We start from the raw sequence: 23,009 nt of genomic DNA on the forward strand, positions 1-23,009 counted from the left end.
GCTTCTCAGACCTGCAGGAGAAGTCGCTGCCTCCATTGTGTGTTCCCTACCGTTGTTTTCTGTATTCTTTGCATTTCTTGGCCCTTGGGTATGAGAGTGATGGTGATTCTGAATTTCTCACCAGAAATGAAGTACACCTCGCTCTCCTGGGAAGCAGATGCTATGCCAGGGAAACAGTACCTCTAGTTTGCAGCACTTCATTTCGTTGGCTTTTTCCCTAAGAGCTCGTGTAAATTTCACATTCATAGGGGTTTTCTGCTTGAGCACAGAACTTTAATGTCATTTGAACATTTTTTTTTTCTATAATTTTACGACTATACACCCACCTTGTAGTCTTAGTTCTCTGGTTTTTGTTGTCGTTGTTTTGTTTTTAAACAGTCATTTCACATAAGTGAAAAAAAAAGAGAAGGAATAAATGGCTATTATAATGCTTTTTGGGGAGAGAAGATGAATGTTGCAAGGTTTGATATACCACCCATTCTGGTTAGGACTTTTGTCTGCTATATGCCCATTACCTGGAATACTACCTGTTCTTATAGGGAGTCCCTAAGTATATAATAAGTAAATTAATACTATTTTAATGCATTTAGGAACATACAATATTAGAGAGGTATATTTAATATCACTATTGTTTAAAAACCCCCCAAACCACATGTACTTTTAGCAGAAGCGTTAAAAAAGAATTGGATGTCTTATTTTATGATTTGAAATGAAAATACATTCAGGCCTGGCTGGTGTGGCTCCGTTGGTTGAGCATCATCCTGTGCACCAAAAGGTCACCAGTTCAATTCCCTGTCAGGGCACATGCCTGGTTTCCAGCTCAATCCGGGGTGGGGGCTCTCTCGCTCTCTCTCTTTATCTCTCTCCCTCTCCCCCTCCCTCTCCCTCTCCCTCTTCCCCTCCCTCTCCCTCTCCCTCTCCCTCTCCCTCTCCCTCTCCCCCTCCCTCACCCTTTCCCCCCTCCCTCTCCCTCTCCCCCTCCCTCTCTCCCTCCCTCTCCCTCTCCCCCTCCCCCTCTCCCTCTCCCTCTTCCTTCTTCCCTCCCTCCCCCCTTCCTCTTTTTCCCAAATCAATAAAAACATTTAAAAAATATATTCAGGAATTCATACTTTGTAGCTTCAATAACTCCCAAATAATGGCACCTCTTTTTATAGTTTTTGAGGCCATCTGCTCCCTTTTCTTAAATGTAAAGCACAGTGTGTCTTGGATCAGAAGCTGCCATGGCTGTTTGTTGACCTTAAATGAAGCTCTTCTGATGATTCGGCACCATGCAAATAACAGGTTTTGTTTAGATGGTTTGGTGCTCACATGGCTGTGTGATATGCCAGAGAGGTTTCTGTTGTGGCAAGTAAACCATTCTCACTGCAAACTTTAGAGGAGAGACATTGTCACACCAGGAATCAAATGAGCGTGCTACACTCATATGTGCAAAGGAGGGGCCCCCAGTCTGTGACAGAGCCATCCCAGAAGTGATCTGAAAGGGTCGTCGCAGGTTTTCACTAACAACACAAAAGAGGAGTGATAGGTATTAAAACCTGGGGACAACCGATACTAACTAAACCTATAGACATTTCATCATAGACTGAAAAATGGTAATTAAAAAAATACTTTTTTTATTGATTTCAGAGAGGGAGAGGGAGAGATAGAAACATCAATGATGTGAGGGAATAATTGATTGGCTGCCTCCTGCACATCCCCTATTAGGGATCGAGCTTGCAATCTAGACATGTGCCCTGACTGGGAATCAAACCATGACCTCCTGGTTCATAGGTTGATGCTCAACCACTGAACCACACTGGCTGGGCCGAAAAATTGTATTTTTGCTATATGTCTGGGTCCTCAGTTGGTATTTTCTTAGCCCATTTCATTAATTTGTGTAACTAGAAGCATACGAATCTGGCCCTTTTTTTAAAAAAAAAAAAAAAAAGAAGGAATATGCATATATTTACTGTAAATGTTTCCCTTCAAATAGATGATTTATTCCCTGGGAGTGATCCCAGATACTACATTGCTAATGGATTCTGTTTGATCTGCATTTGAAATCCGGCTTCTTTACTGGACTGTTGAGTATGCTGAGTCTCTAAACCTTTAACAAAGGATTTTCTCTAGGAGGTAGATAGGTATTTCTCAGAGATTTCAAGAATTTCTATTGAGCATGAGAAACAATTTTTAAGTGCTTAATTGATACACAGGCCACACTTTTAAATGGAGCAAGGATATAGATTAAGAAGGAGGAGAATACTGGCTATGGCATCAAATATGGGCATAAAAATGGATTTGATTGTTTTAGTTGAGGGCTGAATTGCTTTGAATTACAAAATAACAGTTGTCCTTTCTGATGAAACATAATTGTGTTGAAATCCATTGCAGGACACGGGCCTCGATGGAATGCCTGGCTCTCCTCCATCCTCCCAGCCTGACAGTGAACACATGGACAAGCCCAAGCTCAAAGCCGGAGGTTCTGTAGAGAGCCTGCGGAGTTCTCTGAGTGGACAGAGCTCGATGAGTACGCCTACTTTATAATTGTAGATGATTTCCTTTGGAATCAAAATCAGACTTACTAGGTGTCAGGTTCAAGCAATTTAAAGATAAAGAAGCCCAGGTTCCTACCCTTAGGGTGCTGTTAGAGAGAGAGACCTGCCAAATATCTGGACCTAGAATTGTATTTGTTTAGTCGATGTACAGCAGTGGCACAAGAGAGGGGATGATGAATTTCGATCAGAGAAGATAGGGAAAGCATCTCAGAGGAAAGATCGGGAGAGTGAAGGAGGATAAGTCAAGTCCCCAAGGTCATGAAGATGTATTCATCAACAAAGTAAGAGATGGGGGCAGGGTGGAGGATTATAAATGTCACCGACAATAAATGTTGGTCAACCACTCTGACAGTGGTGGTGTCGTCAGAATGGTGTGAGGAAAGGGAGCATATTTAAGTCCACCACTTTAAAAGCACTTGGCCTTGGGCAAGTTACTTGACATTTCTGAGTTTGTTTCCTCATCCATAAGATGAAGTAAAAATGTTATGCCTTACCAAGGAGAGGTCCTGAATGTTCTGGGCTTGTGATGTCACCTGCATTCCCAGATCATAAAGATAACTTGCTGGAGTCCTGCCTGTGCAGTTAGGGCTTGATTAGGGGTAGCACTGAGAAAACGCAGATCTTCCCTGGCCTCATCATTGGGTCCTGCTCTGGTCCTGACATGATTTTGGCTCATGATTTTGCCCTTTGTGTCTTAACCTGCAGCTTCTTCAGTGTCTTTAAGCTTTGCTCTGCAGGGCAACTGTATTTATCCTTCTTCTCCCTGTGTTTCCTGTACAGGTGGTCAGACAGTGAGTACCACTGATTCCTCCACCAGCAACAGGGAAAGTGTCAAGTCGGAAGACGGTGATGATGAGGAGCTCCCCTACCGGGGCCCCTTCTGTGGGCGCGCCAGGGTGCACACTGACTTCACACCCAGTCCCTATGACACAGACTCACTCAAGCTCAAGGTGTGTCTCTGTCTGTCCTTAGACCTGGGGTCTTTAAGAGGAGCTCAGTTCTTGTGTAGAATGCTTGGCTGCTGTGGTCATAGTGGCCAATGTCTTGGCTACCTTAACAAGCTGCTCTCCTCTGTAGTGAATAACAAAACAGAACCAGCCAGCATTTGGGACAGAGGCGGAGCTTCTGTTAATCCTCTGTCCTCACCACCTCATCCTCCTGGTCCAGACCCCCGACCTCAGCTTCCCTGTAGAATTCCTGTTGCCCTCCAGGATCCAGTTTCTGTGCTCTCTCGCTAAAGAGACCTTCCTGCCTTCTCTGTATGGCTGGTGGTATTGAATGGGACAGATGGAGTTCCACAGTGTAGGAGGCAGTCACAGAGCAGGGATTGCCACTGGCATTTTGGGGGAAATTCTTTCTCTAAGCAGTAGGAGCTCTGGATGGTGGCTAGGCAGTCAGAGAGCCAGGCACCTCCCACCTAGCCATGAGCACTGGGAGACAGACACTTCAGCCTGTGCTGCGGGAGGGCGGGGGAACGAGACCTCCAGCCCGTGTGGATTCCAGCGCGGTCAGGAGTGTTCCGTCTGGCCCTCTCCCAAGCTCCCATTCATAATGTGACTTGTGGGACCCTGATTCTGGCCTTCGTAGTGTTTCCACATGTGGGTGATGAATACATATCATCGATTCATGATTCCTGCTTAGAAATGTGCCTAATGGAAAGACCTTTGTTTCCTGGGCCCCAGAAAGGAGACATCATCGATATAATCAGCAAACCACCCATGGGCACCTGGATGGGCCTGTTGAACAACAAGGTGGGCACCTTCAAGTTCATCTACGTGGACGTGCTGAACGAGGAAGAGGAGAAGCCCAAGCGCCCCACCAGGAGGAAGAGAAAAGGAAGACCACCCCAGCCCAAGTCCGTGGAGGATCTCCTTGACCGGATTAACCTGAAGGTCAGTCCCGTCCTGTTCTGGTCACATGTTGCCTCTCCTTCTAAACTAAGCAAGCGAGGACACTTGCAGGGGAGGGGCGAGGGTGCTCTCATGTCCTCCATAAGGGTGGCCTAATACTGTGATGAGTAGCCATTATTCTACAAAAAACGGTTGTCTGTATGCTAATGCTGCCCTTGACCTCTGTCGTGGGTGTTAGCTAAGCCGCAGGTCAGAATTTGCTATTAGTCCCCCAAGAGCAGTTTTTAAAATGCTCTGGGCTTGAAGCTACTTCTACCAGGAAGGGCAGTGAGCACAAGCCTTAGGTCTCTGCTCCGTGGGCTTCACAGAGGCCCTGAGTGTTCGCTCCTCTAACCTCTCCCACATCATTCCCAGCATCTGGAGGGGTGGGGGGCGGGGGGCTACAGTGCTAGTTCTCTTTCCTCCTTGCAAAACTGCCTTGTTTCTGGGGAAGTCACAGGCCTTTCTGAGTTGGATTTCAATAGGCCTGTAAATGAAATGGCCTTGTCCACTGTGCACTGTGCGGTGTTAAAGAGATCGGTCCATAGCAAGGGGACAATTAAAATGTAAGCCAGGAGAACCCATCTCAGCCTGCAGTGCAGGTCTTCTTAACCCATGATCACTGAAACGCCCCACCTGCCTACCAAGCCAGAGGACTGGGAGCTTACAAGTGATACTACTCTTTCAATTAGTATAACCACAGCAATGGGAAAAGTTTAGGGGTTTGAGGCTGGTTGGCGGTCATGGATCACATGGCTGAGCCTGCTGACCCACTTCTGTGTTCTTTCCTCACAGGAGCACATGCCCACCTTCCTGTTCAATGGATATGAGGATCTGGACACCTTTAAGCTCCTGGAGGAAGAGGACTTGGATGAGTTAAATATCAGGGACCCAGAACACAGAGCCGTTCTCCTGACAGCGGTGGAGCTGCTGCAGGAGTATGACAGTAAGTCCCCGCCCCCGCACCCCCACCACCACCCACGCAGAAGTGTTCCTTGTTACATTATGGCACTCAGTCACCAGAGGCCTCCCGTTAGCAGCCAGCATATTCTTAGGTCCCTGGAGTCACTCATTTGGTCCTACTCTTTCCAAAGCCAAAGCCCATTTCGTATTATATCAAAAACACAAAGACATAAGTTCCCAGTGCAGACCTTCCTATGGGAGCAAAAGATAACCTTACTGCTGATGTCTTTTCTGGCACGATTCTAGGTACCAGTTGGGGAAAATGCTGCTCTAAGTGACTGGGAATTGAATCACAGCTTTGTTAAGAAATGCAGTAGATGTCGCGTTAGGAACTGTTGGGAGGTGTGGTTTCAGCAGGTCGGTGGGAAACTTGGGCCCAAAAGTGATTGGCAGATGGGGAGAATGTTGCCCCGCCAAGGCTTAATTACTTCTCAGAGCACACAAGGAGTTATTTTCTTGCTGAATAGGTTGTCTAATGAATAAATGAAATTCATCAGCTTCCGTGAAAGAGGCAGGAAGTGGCTGTAGTGAATACATACTAGTAGAGCAGAGAATCCCGTATCGCAGGGTCTCGGCCAAAATGATAGCTCATTTTTACAGCCTGTGAACAGAACTCAGCGGGCTGGCAGCCTTTATGAAGTCTGTTTAAATACACTGTATCCTTTGCTCCATTAAGCTAGTCTTATCTCGCTCTTTATTCTTCAATCTGACATCAAAAATAGTCCTGAAATTATTCATCACAAGCAGAGCATCCTTTCCAGTTACTGAATTCCAGTGCATTTTCTTTCAAATGCTTTGCTTAGGGATGTCAGTAGCTAATAGCATTTCTGTTGTTAAGACACACCAAACCATGGTTAATGGTGGAAGAGAAAATTGTCCATTACTGAAGGCGTCAGGCCCCAGAGACAAGGAAGCACGTGTCTCCGCTCAGTTGCTCTCACTTCTGCGTAGGAGGCCCCTCCTCTACACCAGCTGATACAGGGGGCCACACGCCATCAAGTAGCTGTCTGAACTCTAGATAGACACACTGCCTTCAGGGATAGGTTTGGAGGGAATAGTGTTTTGTAGTGAATATCACTTTAAAACCATGTCTCTTCAGTATTGGAGGTGTCTATTGGGGGATCTGTGGCCAGGTTGTGTTAAAGAGCCTGGCCTAGTGCCTGGTGTGGCCAACCAGCTATATTAATAACAATTAAGGTTAAATCATCTAGTCTCCTGGACCACATCTGCTCTATAAAATAGCTCAGTTGCTGAGAACAGCTGGTTTATAAACCCTGTCCTTTACCATTCAGAACAGGGGAAGCAATGTTAAAAAAGGAGTAGAAGGCAGGATCTGAGCTGAGTCTCTGTTGTATCTCATTGGCTCAGACACCTTGTCCTTCTCGGAACCCCAGCCTGAGATTTGCATAGGAGGTATTTTGTAAGGGGGAATCTTGGCCAATCATGATGCTCACTCAGAGGTCCAGGGAGGGCTCTTTGCCGCTTCACAAATCCCATTTCAAAGGTATGCTATGCCTCTATTTATAACATTCCTAGTGCAGTGGTCAGCAAACTGCGGCCCCTTGAGTGTGGCTCTTCCACAAAATAGCACATGCAGGCGCGCACATACAGTGCGATTGAAACTTCGTGGCCACTCAAAAGAGGCCAAAGAGCTGCATGTGGCTCGCGAGCCACGGTTTGCTGACCACGGTCCTAGTGCATAAAGCAGCACTTCCTTTTATTGGCTCTAAGACAAGGCTTCCAGGACTCGGGGTGCTAATTAGTGACAAGGCTCTGGGTCCAGATGATAAGGTTTTACATTCAGTGCAGTTAAATTCTGTGTTTAAGAAATATTCTAAGCAACTGACCATTAGAGGAACACAGTAGATATATGTCAAACTAAATTCCTAATCACTGGACAGATAGAGAGCTATACTGAGGTCTTAGAGATCTTGCAAGTTTCTAGCTCAGCTTCCACAGTGGCAAAAAGCTCATCTACCAACCTGCCTTGTTGCACCATGCCTGGTCAATGCCAGCCTTCCTACAGGGTTCCATTTGGAAAAGACTCTCATTGTCCAAAAGCAATTGCCTACAGTGCTCCCACTGTCCCAGGTCTGCCCAATGAAAGCTCTCTTTACGAAAATAATTTCTGTAAGAATTTGAATGAGCCGTTATTTCAAATATGCAGAAAGGTACAGAGAAAAGTAAAACAGATCCACATATCCACCTTCTAAGTCCAAGTTAAGTGAACATTTTTGCTCCGATTCTTTTCTTTTAAAGAAATAAACAGTACAAGCCCATTGAAAGGCCTGCTATCCAAGAACTCCCTTCCCTTCCCTTCTTCTTTCGGCGATAACTGCTCTCCAGGAAATGGCTCATGTCCTTGTGCACAAGAACCTTCTGATGTTTGGATACTCATCAGTGTCAGCATATTCTTCCTCCTTCTGTGTGTATGTTTATATTTGTGTTTGTGGTGTGTGTGTGTGTGTGTGTGTGTGTGTGTGTGTGTGTGTGTCGAAGGTGGGGGTGGGGGTAGGAGTGGGGAAGAGTTTTAGCTCCAGCTAAGTCCCTTCAGAGGCAAGTTCAGAAGTCAGCCCAACAGTGTAGTCCTCCCCTCTTGTTTGACTGTGAGAATTCTCATGGTTCTAACACACCTCTTTTCCTCTTTGTACCTTGAAATTAATGATAGAAACTGCAGGGAGAGGATATGGCCTTGATTCTGCTGCACATGTAAGGGGTACCCCACCTCTTCTTTCTCTCCAACGGAGGAAGGCAAGTTGCTTGGGAAACTCTGGCTTTTCGTTTTAGGGAATTTTGCTAAACTTGATAGTTAGGTTTCTGCTCAGTAGTTGCTGACTAAATCCTTTAGGAAGCAAGTGACAGCAGCCCCTTGACATATTGATCATCGTGATTCTACAAATGGACTTGGTTTTCAGGCGATGGGAGCGACCCCTTCCATCCCCATGATAACTTCGGTCTACCCTGCTGTGTCTGAGGAGGCTGCCATCCCCAAGGGAGCAGACACAGTCTGCGTCTTCGTGCAGTGGCAGGGGACAAGTTTTCTGTTCCATTCCCACTGGTCAGCACTTTGGGGTCTGTTTTAGCTGAAGCAATAACCGAACGGTCTTGCCAAGGACAGACTACATTGATTCCTCTTCCTGGGTTGTAACTGAGAGCTCAAAGCCCTCATTTTATAAGTATCATTTTCCTAAATAACACGCTGGGCTAGGACAGAGACCTCTCCAAATCCACAGACTCTTCCACACAATGAGGACATCACTCTAGAATGTTCCACTTTTTGTGCGGGGAAGGGGGGCGTAAGATTTGCTCTTGTGCATCCAATTAGTTAGTTTTTCATTCATTATTTAAAAAATAGCACTCCTTAATTTGGGGTCTATTGTAAGGGCTTCCCTTGCTGTGATTTCTGCTATGATTGCTGTTATAAAAGCTTTCCATGTGAGTAACACAAACAGGAAGTGGTAAGTGGACGTCGAAGAGGCTGGCATATATGTGGGATGGCAGCCCTCTGCCTTCCCACAGTTTACCTCTTTAATGACCCGAGAAAGGGCATCAGATTTCTGGTCTGTTGATTTCTTTCTTTCTCTGTGTCTGTGGTAGGAGGGGAGGACAAGTGACGAGAAAAGGAAGGGAAAATAAAGCCCTTCATCATGCAACTAGTTCTTTTATGTAGAAAATGTTCCCTTGGTTTCTGTGTTATATGCCCAAGCACTTACTCTGTGTAATAACAAAAGAGGTTCATGGTGTAACCTCCATCCCAGGTCAGGCCACATGTGCCCTTATTGTGCAGCGTGCAGAGTGACTGCTGGCTGGTGAAGCCCACGGGACTTCCACGGGACTCACCCTAGTCCAGTGATGGCGAACCTTTTGAGCTCGGCGTGTCAGCATTTTGAAAAACCCTAACTTAACTCTGGTGCCGTGTCACATATAGAAATTTTTTGATATTTGCAACCATAGTAAAACAAAGATGTATATTTTTGATATTTATTTTATATATTTAAATGCCATTTAACAAAGAAAAGTCAACCAAAAAAATGAGTTTGCGTGTGACCTCTGACACGCGTGTCATAGGTTCGCCATCACTGCTCTAGACAGACTTTCACTCAACAGAAGCACCTGCTGCCTTTCTTTAGAATCAGGACGTTCAACTTTCATCATCCACCTTCAGAGGATTTATTACTCAGGGCCCCAGGGAGAGGGCTTCCTGAGCTTTCCCTGCCTCATCCTTTGGGCAGAAAGGCTGACCCAACACAAGGGAGAAGACAGAAGGGAAAGAACGCCCTCTAGCTCAGTCTTCACCACAGACACAAAAGGATTTCTCCCTGGCCCCTCCTGGGTGTAGGGGTTTGCGTCCCCTTCTGCCTGCCTTGCTTCATTGAGATAATGCAAGGGCCAGCACATGTCACCAAGGCCAAAGAATGCTTGTAAATTGTAACAAAATTCAGTATTTCATTTGACACTTTTATAATAGCTGCTAAATTTAGAAAGCATGGGACAAATAACTTGAAACACAAATCTTAGAGATTTCTAAAAAGCATAGGCCCAACTGCTACTGTGAAAGGGACATCCTCACTCTTTACTTCTGCCCCATGGGACCATCCCTGGGAAAGGACTGTGACTACTCTTCCCTCACTGTTGGCACAAGGCTCTGGGCTCCTCCTGTTCGAGACTGGCCTCAGGCCAGTCATCATCTGGGTAACCTAAAAGGCATCCACATACTCCAACTATCTACTCTCAATCTCCAAATTTGTCTTCATGTGATAATTTATTTGAAAAGAAAAATATTCTGATCTCGTTCATTTTTATCTCATTGACTTTAAAGTAATTAGTGTTCATCCAAAAGTCCAAGGCTTCAAATGTATGGTATGCGTGGTGATGGCTGAGGATAAAACTGGGATTTGGTTGACTTGGGAACTCTGCTTTTCAGTCCCCTTATGGTTCCATGCTTTGTGCTCACCTTCTCCAGGTAACAGCGACCAGTCTGGATCCCAGGAGAAGCTGCTCGTTGACAGCCAGGCCCTGAGCGGGTGCTCCCCACGAGACTCAGGATGCTATGAAAGCAGTGAGAACCTGGAAAACGGTAATGTCGGCACAGATGACCATGAAGGCACCATCGTGTGCTTTGGCTAATGACTGTCTTTCTTCCTCTGTCTGAGCTTTGGGGAAATACAGGCAATAGAAGGAGGACATTTTCTAGGATTATTGGAGCTTAATTAAGATCCTCAGGAAGAATGAATATCCTTCAAGAACCTAGGCAATTGATGTTCTTGAGAAATGACTACAGCCGTTTTCCTATTGGTTATCCTTCCGTCCCTCTTAGACACAAAGGGAGGGTTCAAGACTAAAGAGACCCTCAACTTCCCATTGTCCTGAAACTCTTAGAATCTTAGCACTCAGTGTAGATCATGGAAAGAGCCGTGAAGTTTAAAGTGAGGAGACCTGGGTTTGAAGTCTGAATAGAACGTTTATGAGCTGAAGACTTTGATCGTTACCTCATGTCTTTGAGCCCTCTTACCTCTGAAGTAGCAAGATGAGTTTCTCTTTCATAGATTGTTGTTGGACTTAACAAAGCAGTAATACGTTAGTAATATCCAGCATTTATTCAGCACTGACTGTAAATTAATTGGGCAGTGAATTATATATGGATTACTAATTAGCACTCAAAGGCATATTTTATAGATGGAAACTTTAAAGCTCAGAGAGGTTATATAATACCCGAAGCCATGGTTCTTTTCTACTCTGGCTCATAATAGGCTCTCAGGCAATATTTTAGACTTTATTTCCCAATACCATAGCATTTTCAAGTCCGTCCTCTACTTCGTGTCATCATACAGCAACCAGTGGTGTCTGGGCTTCATTGAACTGTAAGCCAGAAAGGAATGTAGTTTGTATTTGTTATAATAAGTACCTCCAAAATCCGGATGGATTAAAATAAGTGGGCCTATTTTTAAACAAAAAGACAAAGCACACCATGGAGGACCTCTTTGCAAATGTGTTTGCTTATGCATTCTGTGGGGCAAGAATATCTCAGCGCTTGGGACTATCATGTAGGGGCCTCTCATTTCAATCTGAGGATTTCGAGGAGCCCCTCTGAGAGTATGATGCCAAGCCAGGGCATGAGGTTTGGTTCCTTCAGCACCATCATCGTCCCTCACCTCAGTTTTTCTTCTTTCGGACATAGTAAGCGCAAGGAGGGGCAGCCCTCGGTGCTTTCGGCTGTGCCAGTGAATCAGGCAAACTTGTTAGCTCGGGGATCACAGTTCCAGGGCTCCTTCAATGAAAAGATGGATTCTGTGGTGGTCTATCACAGATGACAATATGAAAACCTCTGATTAATATTAAAATTAAGTGAAAACACGGACTTTATCCAAACGTTCATTGCTTCATTTTTTTCCACCCTGTGGAAGCTAGGTCTCTGAAAATAAAGGGTCTACAATTACATCTTAAAATATTACTTTTTGTTTTTCAAAAGTCTCCAAGTTTCTGACCAGAACACAACTACCCACATCTAATAAGGTACTTCCTTCTCCTTCAGAGAGCTTGGCTGCGGCTCGGAGTTATGGTCCCCACACTGCATCGCTGGGCCAGCCCTACCCATGGTCTAGTTAATAACTGGAAGTTATCAAAGAATATGTGATTTTGCCCATAGTTGGAGCATTGAGTCCCATACCCACTGCAAAAGATGGACTCTTTGAATCAGTGGCTTACTTATAATATATCCTCCATAGTTACATGCACATGGACGACATTCAGGAAACAGTATTGGGACAACAGGATCAACCATAAATTTCATTTTGGAAAGCAGAATAAAAGTATGCAGCAAAGGTCTGAAATTGCCAAAAGTTTACAATTCAAACAAACTAAAAGCATCCCCCTCCCCCCCATCTTTTTGGCTTTAACCACTTAACAGTTAAAGATATTGTACCTTCCCCACCTTTGTTTATTCAAATATTAAATCAGGTTACACAGTTCTGGTCTAATTCTCACTAGGAAAGTATTTTCATTGAAGGGAGAAATAAAGGTGTGTTTAAAGGAAACAGTGCTTCTAGCTCTAATTTCTGGTTTGTGAGCGCATATACCCATAGCCCTGTTTTGTTTTGTTGTTTTTTTAATATATTTGTATTGATTTCAGAGAAGAAGGGAGAGGGAGAGAGAGAGAAATACCAATGATGAGAGATCGGCTCATTGATTGGCTGCCTCTTGCACACCCCACACTGGGGATGAAGCCTGCAACCGGGGCATGTGCCTTGACCAGGAATCGAACCGTGACCTCCTGGTTCATAGGTTGATGCTCAACTACTGAGCACACCAGCTGGGCCTGATTGTTATTTTACTTATTATTATATTCATCTCTATTGGAACACACATGAATCCCTAGCACTCAGTTGGTTGACTAGATTGGTAGGAATTTTACAGATATCACTGGCCAACTTTCTAATGCTGAGAAGGATTCAGGTGCACCTGCATAAGAACTAGATTAAAGATGGCTCACTTCAGGTGAATTCAGGCACCTTCCATTATAAGCAGAATGTGAACATGGAATTTGTACATGTAGTTTATATTGAGAGTATGGGGTGGGGGTGGGGGGAACACCGTATTTCTAAAAGTTATACTTAAGTGGTTTTATGAATTTTTAAACTTCAGATTTAACGTATATGCTTTATGAAGAATTTCCCCTTTCTAATTTACCTGTAATGATTTTTCTACTACTGAGAAATGGGACCATGGTCAGTATATTTAGTAGTAACACTGGGCTAATGATCTCCATGTAAAACTAGATTATAACCTAGCAGTGCCTAATAATGTTAGCCTAGCATATTGCTAGCATACAGGTGGCAAGGTCTGAGGGCTCACATTATGATGCACCCAGGAAGACAAATGTCATTTGACTGGGTCTCTGCTTTGCCAAATGCAAAATACTAGGATCTTTTGGCTCATGTTTTATCACCAGGGATCTTCCCCTCAGCCCAGGATCAAGGCATACAACCAGCATGGTACTAACCACAGTGAGAGAAAGAGAGAGAGAGGGTTAGATATTGATGAAAACTAAGCATTTAGCACGGTGCCTGACCCACAGCCAGTAAATTCACCATGAGGCTTAGTGGTTAATATCAGTCAACAATTGCCAAATAAGTAGATTACGTCTGGTTGATAGTCCAGTTAATAGTCAGACAGTTTGTTTTAATCAGGGCTGTCGTTTCACTGGGAATTAGAACCCTGTCAATATTTTATAGATTGTCTCAGGCAAAATACTCTCGTAAGCTTGTTCACTTATTTGTACCATGGTTGGTTGACTGCTTCTAGGACTCATTTATTTTAGACACACACCACAAAGAGGGGAGGATGTGGAGGAAGGTGTAATTTGAGAAGTCCCTACTGAACCTTAGGGAGCGGTACCACTTATGAACCTTTCCCAGCACCGGGGCACCGCCCCTCTGCAACCGTGACCTTAGGGAATGACACTCACAAGACAGAAATCCCGGCCCTGTGGTTTCTAAGTGGGTTGTGGATGGTCAGCCCCTTCCACACTGATTGCAGCTAGGAACAGACTTATTTTGTTACCTGACACAGCGTATTTCCTTCCCGTGTAACTCCATTAATTTTGATCTCTGTGAATCCTTTAATAAGACTAAGAATTTTTTCTAAACGTAAAAACGAGACGGTAGTGACCCTTTTACCACTCAACATCACGAATGGTGCTGGTCGGCTCTGAGTGTATGTAATTCCATAATGGGATATAGGAGTAGGAGATTTCAGTTATGTTAGCACGCCTGTATGTATCCGATTGATTCGCCTTTTAAGATGGGATTGTAACCCACTTCCTTGTCTCTCAGGCAAGACTCGGAAATCCGGCCTTCTCTCTGCCAAGTCATCAGCCGAGTCCAGCTTGAAGTCCTTCAGCAGGAATCAGCTGGGCACCTTCCCAACGCTGCCGTTACCGAAGTCGGTGGACGCCCTGAAGCAGGGGGTGGAGAACAGGCTGGGCAGCGGCCTGACCCCTCACACTGTCAAGCGCTGTGATCAGCCCTGTGCGACTGGCTTGAATAAAAACCGGAGAAGCCTCCCCGTGTCCATCTGCCGGAGCTGTGAGACCCTGGAGGGCCCGCAGCCTGTGAAGACCTGGCCCCGATCCCAGTCCCTGGATGACCTCCAAGGAGAGCCTGATGCTGAAAAAGATGTGCCTGGCGCGGTGACAGAACCCTGCCCTCAGATTGTACCGGAAGTGCCACAAAAGACAGCCTCCTCCATCGCCAAGGCTCACAGCCCCCAGGGAGAGTCTGCTGTTGACAATGCGTTGCTACTGACCCAAAGCAAGAGGTTTTCTGACCCTCAGAAAACGACTACTAAGAAACTGGGCGGCTCGATTACAGCCACTGCAAGTGGCACGTCGCCTCCTCCGTGTTTGCAAAACTATGATGCTCAGCCTCCTAGACACAGTTTAACAAGGACTCCTCTTGAGGGTCACAGAAAAGGACTTGCTCTTGAAGGAACCTATCAGCCCCTGAACACCAAAGAAGGTGAGCAGCGGGGTCCTGAGGCCGTAACACCAGGCCGACATCCTACGCAGCCTCCACCTGTTCCTGCCAAGAAGAGCAAAGAGCGCCTGGCCAACGGCCTCCACCCCTGCCCTCCAGGTCCTAGCGCACCGAGCCTGCCCCTGAAGAAGGGTGGCTCCAGCGGCCCCAGCGACTATCCCTCTCCTCAGGCTTCTGAGCCTCCCTCCAGGCAGGAACCTGGCAGCCCACCAAGCTCACGGCCACCGCCCTGGCTCTCCGAGCTGCGGGAGAGCGCGAGCCTCCAGGAGCACGGCGTGAGACTGGGCCCGGCTGTGACCAGGAAGATCTCCTGCGCTCGGGGAGTCGATCTGGAAATGCTCACTGAAGACAAGTTACGAGCTGAAGGCATCGATCTCACTGAGGAGCCATATTCTGATAAGGTATCCAAGGCCCCACTTCACGGGCCTCTGCTTTTATAGTCTGGCGAGAGGAACACCAGTTAACCCAGGAGGCCAGCCCGGAGGTGGGGGCCATTCTGGCAGAGCATGGGGTGGCTGACAGCAGGGGCCTCTGCAGCTTGGTGGTAGCATGATGGGGGCAGAATGTCCAGATTAAATGCAAATACAGCCCTGGCTGTTCTTTTCCTTTCTCTTTTTTCTTTTGCCTGTTTGTTTTTAAACTTTGGCAGCTGTACATTGCAGGGAGAACTATCAGTCAGTACTAGAACTGCTTCCTGAAAGGCTTGGTTTAGACTCTAGAGGACAGGACAGACCTGAGTTCCAGTTTTCCTGTCTTAACTCAATGCGTATGTTTTTAGACATTAAAAATTCCTCATTTCATTTTCCTATTTGTAAAATGGAATTGATAATAACCTACATAACTACCTCTTAGAGGTATTATTAGGAACAAATAAAATAAATCTGAACATACTTTGGAAATTATAGAATCCTATTCAGATGTAATAATTGTAGAGTACATCATCTTGTGTGGATAACGGGGGAAAGATGATGTGAAAATTGCATTGTACCAAGAACATTGAGCTCTATAATGAAAACTCATTTCTCAGTTGAAACAAAGAGTGGTCTACCAATACCACGATGACTTTGAAGACAAATGAGAATAGATGTAGCCATACATTGCTCAGGGAAATGCAAGCTCTGTTATAATATAATGCAGTCATGGCTTCCTTGTTATAAAATTGTGACCACGAATGCCTTACAATAACGTCCTCCTTCGCCTTAATAGCTAGTGAGTAACCCCCTTTGGAATGACGCTGTAACCAACTGGGCTCCCTGGCCAGGCCTGCGGGATAAGTCTTAATAGACGAGGTGCAGCAGGAGGCTATGGCAGAGCAGAAGGCTGCCCTTCTCCCTGCAGTTCAAGAGACGGTTTTCAGTAATATTTTGCAAAGTGATCAGGTAGAGTGAGGTGAGGGCATTGGCCCCCCCAAATGTAGGATGGTTGTGTTCTACTTTAATTATGTTTCAAAACATGTTTTAGAGCTCATGACTACCTGAAAGATGAAGAAGGTGTAAAAGTATTCGGTCTAAAACATTCTGACTGTAGAGAAAACATATTCACTTCAAATAAAAACTTCTGTTGCTGTTTCCCGGTCGTCGTAGCTCAGTGTCTTAACCTACCTTATGCTTGCTGGCTGTCCTTGGAGAAAGAGAGATCCTCACGACCACGCCTGACACCACATTTCTGTTCCCCTCGCAGCACGGCCGCTGCGGGATCCCCGAAGCCCTGGTGCAGAGATACGCAGAGGACCTGGATCAGCCCGAGAGGGACGTGGCCACCAACATGGACCAGATCCGGGTGAAGCTGCTGCGCAAGCAGCACCGCATGGCGGTGAGCAGCCGCCGTGTGCACTGCGGGGGGGCCCCTTGCCCCGCTTTTGGAGTCCATTTAGTTACAGAGCTTAATGATTACACAAAAGAACTTTTGTTAAGAGAGCTAGATTCATGCCCTGACAACAGAAAACAGTCAGGTTTCAAAACCGCATTGAAGTTCTTTTGTGTCATCAGTACTGCAAAGTGTCCTGGTAGGGAATGTGCTGTAGTTTAGCCAGTCTGCGTGGGTGAAACATTTAGGTTTTCTCCAATTTTTTTTAATAATGTAGTGAAAAACATTCTTAATACATCTTTGTAGACATCTGAGGTTAATTTCTGAGGATACATGACTTGAAAGGGTTTGCTTCCTGGGGACGGCACACAACCTCAGGGTGTGCACACGGAGTAGTCAGTTACCTTTTGGAAGGTGTAGCCCTTGGTCTTCCCCAAGTCCATTTCCCCGTCCTAGCCGATACTTGTTCTTATTGTATCTGAGATTCTTTATAACTATATCGATAAAATGTTTAATCTTCTAGCTGCTAATGTAGATTCAAATACAGTGGAAAATCTGCTTGGTAAGTGCACAACCAGGAGTATTTTACTTGTCACCCTGCTGCACAGGACGGGTCACCACAAGACAAAGTAGCCAGGAATATAAATGCTCAGAGTGTGGAGAGTTTTGGGGTTAGATCTAATTCCACGTACCTTCTAGAGCAGCCGTGGGCAAACTACGGCCCGCGGGCCAGATCCGGCCCATTTGAAATGAATAAAACTATTGAAAAAAAAAGACCGTACCCTTTTATGTAATGATGTTTACTTTGAATTTATATTAGTTCACACAAACACTCCATCCATGCTTTTGTTCCGGCCCTCCGGTCCAGTTTAAGAACCCATTGTGGCCCTCGAGTCAAAAAGTTTGCCCACCCCTGTTCTAGAGCCTTAAATACTTCCTTGAAAATTTGTCTCCCCTCTGAAAAAATCTAGAAAAGATTCTTTATGCTGCCTGGGTTTTGACACAGAGCATCATCACTTGCTGATAGTACAACAGTGTAATAGGTTAGCAGTGTTCCTTTTAGGCCTATAAGAAGTAGCCCTCCAATGGCACCTGTAGAGTCTTTCTAAAAATCATTTTCTTCCTTTATCCAGATCCCGAGTGGCGGACTCACAGAAATCTGTAGAAAGCCCCTCTCCCCCGGATGTGTTTCGTCTGTGTCGGATTGGCTGATCTCCATCGGTCTGCCCATGTACACCAGCGCCCTCACGGAAGCGGGGTTCCGCACACTGGGCCAAGTGCCTTCTCTGTCCCACACTTGCCTTCAGGAGGCCGGCATCACAGAGGAGAGACACATAAGCAAGCTCATATCTGCAGCCAGACTCTTCAAACTGCCGCCCGGCCCCGAGGCCATGTAGCCAGGCCCTCGACGGAACTCCCTGGACAAGAGCCACCCTTTCACTGTGCTTATGTTGCTGATGCAATTTCTCCTTCCCTGGACATGCAGACCAGATCCAGAAGAAAGGCCCAGTTTGTGGCCAGACGGAGCTCGAAACCTTGGCACGGGACCGATAACCCTCTCTTCTCCAGAAAAGCCCCTTTGAGGAAATGGGGGTGGTTCTCTTTGACACCCCCCTCCCCTCCAAAGAAAAGAGGAGCACTTATTTTTATTTTCAGAACACGATAGAACCCAGATGCCAACTTGCCACAAATGCTGTGCCTCCGGTCTGTCTGGGTGCCCTGGGAGAGAGGGCTGGGGGCAGAGGGAGGGGCAGCCGGTTCCGTTTCTGATGGTGCCGTTGACCTTCTGTCTGTCACCCTGCAGGGTCCCCGAGGACCAGACAGGCTTAGCTAGGCCAAAGTAACAGACTCGGGAGTGATTGTACATCGGTTGACACGCTCATTGGTTCAAAAGTAAGAAAATCTGTCTGCACTAGAGGAACAAACAGTCCTATTCTCCTTTAGATAAACGAGACATTTTAATAATTGCTTTCTAGCAATCAGCTTTTATTTGCCTTAATGTAAGCTTTCAAGCAGTTATCTAACTAGTGTTCACTACCCTGTAACCATAGTTCCAAGTCTTCAGCTTAGACTGCCATCTAACATATCTGGGATGTTTCCAGCAAAAATGGGCTTTTCTAAGGATCTCATTCTCCATGGCTTATTTTGTAGGAGTGTTTATCTGGCACAAATTTCACGTTGGCTTTCAGTTTTTAAACTAGCTACAAGTCTAGTGAAGAACTATCTGGGATTCACAAAGATATCATGTGTGTCTATGTGAGTGTGGGGGGCGGGCGGTGTGTGGGCGCTTACAGAACCACCTTTCCTTTTAATCAGTTTGGTGGTGTTACCCTGTTGGTCACTGCTGCGGTATTGGCTTGGACCCCTGACCAGGTCCATCCCAAAACTCTGTCACCAGATCACCTTTGCAAAGAGCCATTGTAAGGCTGGTTTCAGAGAGATGTTTTGAAAAAGGGAAGTAGTTTATGAGATGTTTTTAAAGCTTTTTTTTCCTCCCCTGTTTTACAATTAAGATATTGTTTTCCTTCTTATTTAGATCATTCTTTTCATTCAAATAAAGGTTCATTTTGGAGCCAGACATACCACATATTTGCCACATATTAAGTATTTGCATATTTTTGGTTGTTTCCAACTGATATCAGCACATTCTATCCTCTCGTAGTCTGTGTCTGATTTTACAGCAAGCAGAAGTTTAGGCAACTACACGGATAAGGTTTCCATTTTTATAAGATGACTTTGCTTTACATTCTTATCGTGGGCACTGTGCTAAGCATTGAATGTGATTACTTACAGTACAAATTCAACACAAAACTCTGACCAAAAGTTCTGTAACAGTTCATCTACTGGCTAAGATAGATGATTTCCCTCGGGAGGGAAAATACTGATTTCCTTCACCACAAAGCCATCTTTAGTGTTTGCTTTATATATTTAAATCCACGTTTCGGGGGGAAGAACGTTCTCAGGTGATGTATGTGTTCATGCTTCGGTATGCGTTTTTAAAAATAATAGACATTCTTCAATGATACCGTCTGTAGGGTGCCATGTGAAGAAGTTGTGGAAATCTGGAATAAAAAAGCAAAAGCTGTCGAATTTCTATGGCACTCTTAAAACAGCCCATTTTTGTCACCTTGGGTTCTGACACCCCGGTTAGCATGGTCCATTTGGGAAGTAAGGCGGCTGCAGTTCTGTAACCACGTGGCGGAACCCCATTTCCCATGGCGCGGTGGAGGCGGGGCGAAGACGGGCTTCTCACCTGTGTTTGCAGTAAGCTCAGCATGACGGGAGGGGCCCTGCTCATATTTAAAGCTGAGCAAAATGACCACGCATAAATCAGGTAACAGGGGAAGGAGAAATCTTGTGTGAATTCCCACGTTTCAATTCCTTTTCACTGTAACATTTTCATTTAAGTAAAAATGGCACCAGAAAAGGGAATTTTCTGAGCTTGAGCTTTTGAGAATGCCAAACCGTATTTTTGTCACTCTTCCTTGGAAATCATTGCCTTTGCATACAAACCTCAAATTCAGGGACCAGGAATAATTGTCGGTGGGAAGGTCTTCCTAATCTTAAAGGTCTGAGGTGGTTTTTACTTGATTGTGCTTTTTAAAATCTTGTTTTTAATTGTTAGTATTTGTTGAGTCTTCTTTTGCTTTAAACTCTTAACTTGATCTTAGAAAAAAAAAGCCTCAGTGTTTGTGTGTGACATTTGACTGAGGTGGTTTGGGGCTGCCTGCAGGTGTTGGAAGACAGGCGGGAGGTGTCAGCAATATCCAGGATTAACCAGTTGCACTTGGTACAGGAGGTTGAGGAACCGGTGGAAACGGTTGTCTAGGGAAAGCACAAAAGAAACCTGGAGAGGCAGTTAGGCTCAGGTAGCTACACATCCGTTGTGTACATTTTTGCTTGGAAGCTGTCTAGGAGGAGATGCAGCCAGCCCCGACCACGACTGACATTCCCACATAGCCAAGTAGGAGATAGGTTTCTATGGCCTGCCTGCCTTCTTAGCCAGAGCCCTTTCCTCCCACCTGAACTGGCGGCGGGTGACATTGGAAATGACTGGTGTATTGGTAATCCGTTCCTGACATAGCAAAGTTTGCTTTCATACCAGCAGCAAAGGGAGTCAGTTCACCAAGTCACTGCTGCCTGTGTGTACTGTATTCTTTACAGAAAAATAAACCTAGTCGTCTGAGTCCAAGTTACCTTGAGTTTTAAATTGATAGAGAAAACAAACTGTCAAGCAAGTTATATAACAACTAACAACATTGCACTTTCTGTATATGAAATCAGTATTTAAATAACTTATTTTTCTCCATTGCTGTTTTTAAACATTGTAAGTAGCTGTAATATACCAGTACCAGTATGTTCTCGCAATTGCTTCAGCCCAAGAACGCTGTGTATTGTTTTAAAAATTGTAAAAATTATTGTGATGATTCATTTAGCAAAGAGAAAGGACGGAAGGGTTTTCCTATGTATCAAAACTTGTCTATAATTGTCATCTATGTACCTAGAAAAAAAAAAGTAAATAAATTTCTTCAGTTGAATATGCCTCTTTTGTTGTTCCTTGGGTATTTCAAATATGAATGGAAGAGAAGTGAAAAGGAATTCATAAAGTGTGATTTAAGATAGAAGATATATTATAAAAATAGTAGTAACTATATATAATTACTCCAGCCATAACACCCCTCACTGTCTGACATACACCAATTCTCTTTGCCAATGTATTGCAATTTTTTTTTCAAATGTTGCCAAGTCAAATCATATAATCACAGCATCTTAAACCATGAAGAGATTGGTGGAAGGCATTGATAGTCTAAGCCAGTGATGGCGAACCTTTTGAGCTCGGCGTGTCAGCATTTTGAAAAACCCTAACTTAACTCTGGTGCCGTGTCACATATAGAAATTTTTTGATATTTGCAACCATAGTAAAACAAAGATTTATATTTTTGATATTTATTTTATGTATTTAAATGCCATTTAACAGAGAAAAATCAACCAAAAAAATGAGTTTGCGTGGCACCTCTGACACGTGTGTCATAGGTTTGCCATCACTGGTCTAAGCCCATCATTTTCAGATGAGTTCTGAGACCACATAGGTGGTTGACTTGTCCAATATCACACAGTTAACAAAACCCAAGCTTTCTATTGGCAAAAAAAAAAAAAAAAAAAAAAAAAAAAAAAATCTAGATTGGGATATTCTAGAAACTAATTAATCAACTACACAAAAATCCTTTTCAACATGGATGTACCACAATTGACATAAAAACATTTTGTATGAGGAGGGAGTGTGTTTAATAGAAAACTTTGACTAGGTAATGCATGCAGTTGAAAGAAAACAAAACAAAAATCACCCTTTTCCCCAGCGCACCCATTTCTCTCACTACAGGTAAGTTATAACCAGTGTTCGCTTATCTTTTCAGAAATGCTCTATGTACTTGCAAATATAACTTCATATGTATTTTTCTATATAGGAATGATGGCCTATTCTTCACACTTCTTCACCCTGCTTTTAAATTCAGTCTATCTTGGATGTCTTACCTGTGTAATATTCCATATGCAGATAATTTATTTAGCCAGTACTCTGACAAGTTTTTTGCTGTTATAAAAAAGCTATTATGAATACAGTATCCTTATACTTAGCATCTGGAATGGCTGTGTTAAAATTATGTGTATTTTGAATTTTGATAGGATAATTTAAATCCACTGGTGGATTTCATTAAAAGAAGTTTTACCATGACAGTATAGGTTTTATTTATAAACTAGAGACGTGGTGCATGACATTCATGCACTGGGGGAGGAGGGGGAGAGGTTCCCTCTGCCTGGCCTGTGCCCTCTCACAGTCCAGGACCCCTTGAGAGATGTCCACCTGCTCGTGGGGAGTGGGCCTAAGCCAGCAGACATCCCCCGAGGGGTCCTTGGTGCTGCTGCAGAGGCGGGAGAGGCTCCTGCCCCCACCTCTGCACTCACCAGCCATGAGCCCAGCTTCTGGCTGAGCCGTGCTCCCCCTGTGGGAGCGCACTGACCACCAGGGTCAGCTCCTGCATTGAGCGTCTGCCCGCTGGTGGTCAGTGCAATCATTCGGTAGATTTACATATTAGCCTTTTATTATATAAGATCATTGTCTTCCTCCCCACCCCCCACCCCCAGTCTGTTTTGTAAATGGGGATATTTCATATACTCTTATTCAGGCGTGCACCTGAAATGCTGCATTGTCTTAACTAACCATACACATCAGATCTGATTGCTCTCAAGATGACTCCTAAGATTCAATAGCTTAACTCAAAGAAATT

At 44.8% G+C, this 23,009-nt stretch overlaps 1 protein-coding gene across 20 annotated transcripts in view; it reads left to right on the forward strand.

The window, feature by feature from the left end:
• SASH1 (SAM and SH3 domain containing 1) overlaps positions 1-21,263 on the forward strand; it is a 293,144-nt gene extending 271,881 nt beyond the window's left edge. For all 20 annotated transcript variants that reach the window (XM_036316354.1, XM_036316357.1, XM_036316362.1 and 17 more), the window contains 8 exons: positions 2,371-2,506; positions 3,315-3,484; positions 4,217-4,426; positions 5,219-5,369; positions 10,350-10,463; positions 14,218-15,320; positions 16,600-16,731; positions 17,859-21,263. In XM_036316354.1, the coding sequence (XP_036172247.1) occupies positions 2,371-2,506; positions 3,315-3,484; positions 4,217-4,426; positions 5,219-5,369; positions 10,350-10,463; positions 14,218-15,320; positions 16,600-16,731; positions 17,859-18,122 (2,280 nt within the window). In that variant the 3' untranslated portion in view covers positions 18,123-21,263. The remainder of the gene's footprint in view (positions 1-2,370; positions 2,507-3,314; positions 3,485-4,216; positions 4,427-5,218; positions 5,370-10,349; positions 10,464-14,217; positions 15,321-16,599; positions 16,732-17,858) is intronic.
• Positions 21,264-23,009: the final 1,746 nt, after the last annotated feature.

Source organism: Myotis myotis, unplaced genomic scaffold (genome assembly GCF_014108235.1).
Source record: "Myotis myotis isolate mMyoMyo1 unplaced genomic scaffold, mMyoMyo1.p scaffold_m19_p_7, whole genome shotgun sequence".
NCBI lineage: Eukaryota > Metazoa > Chordata > Mammalia > Chiroptera > Vespertilionidae > Myotis > Myotis myotis.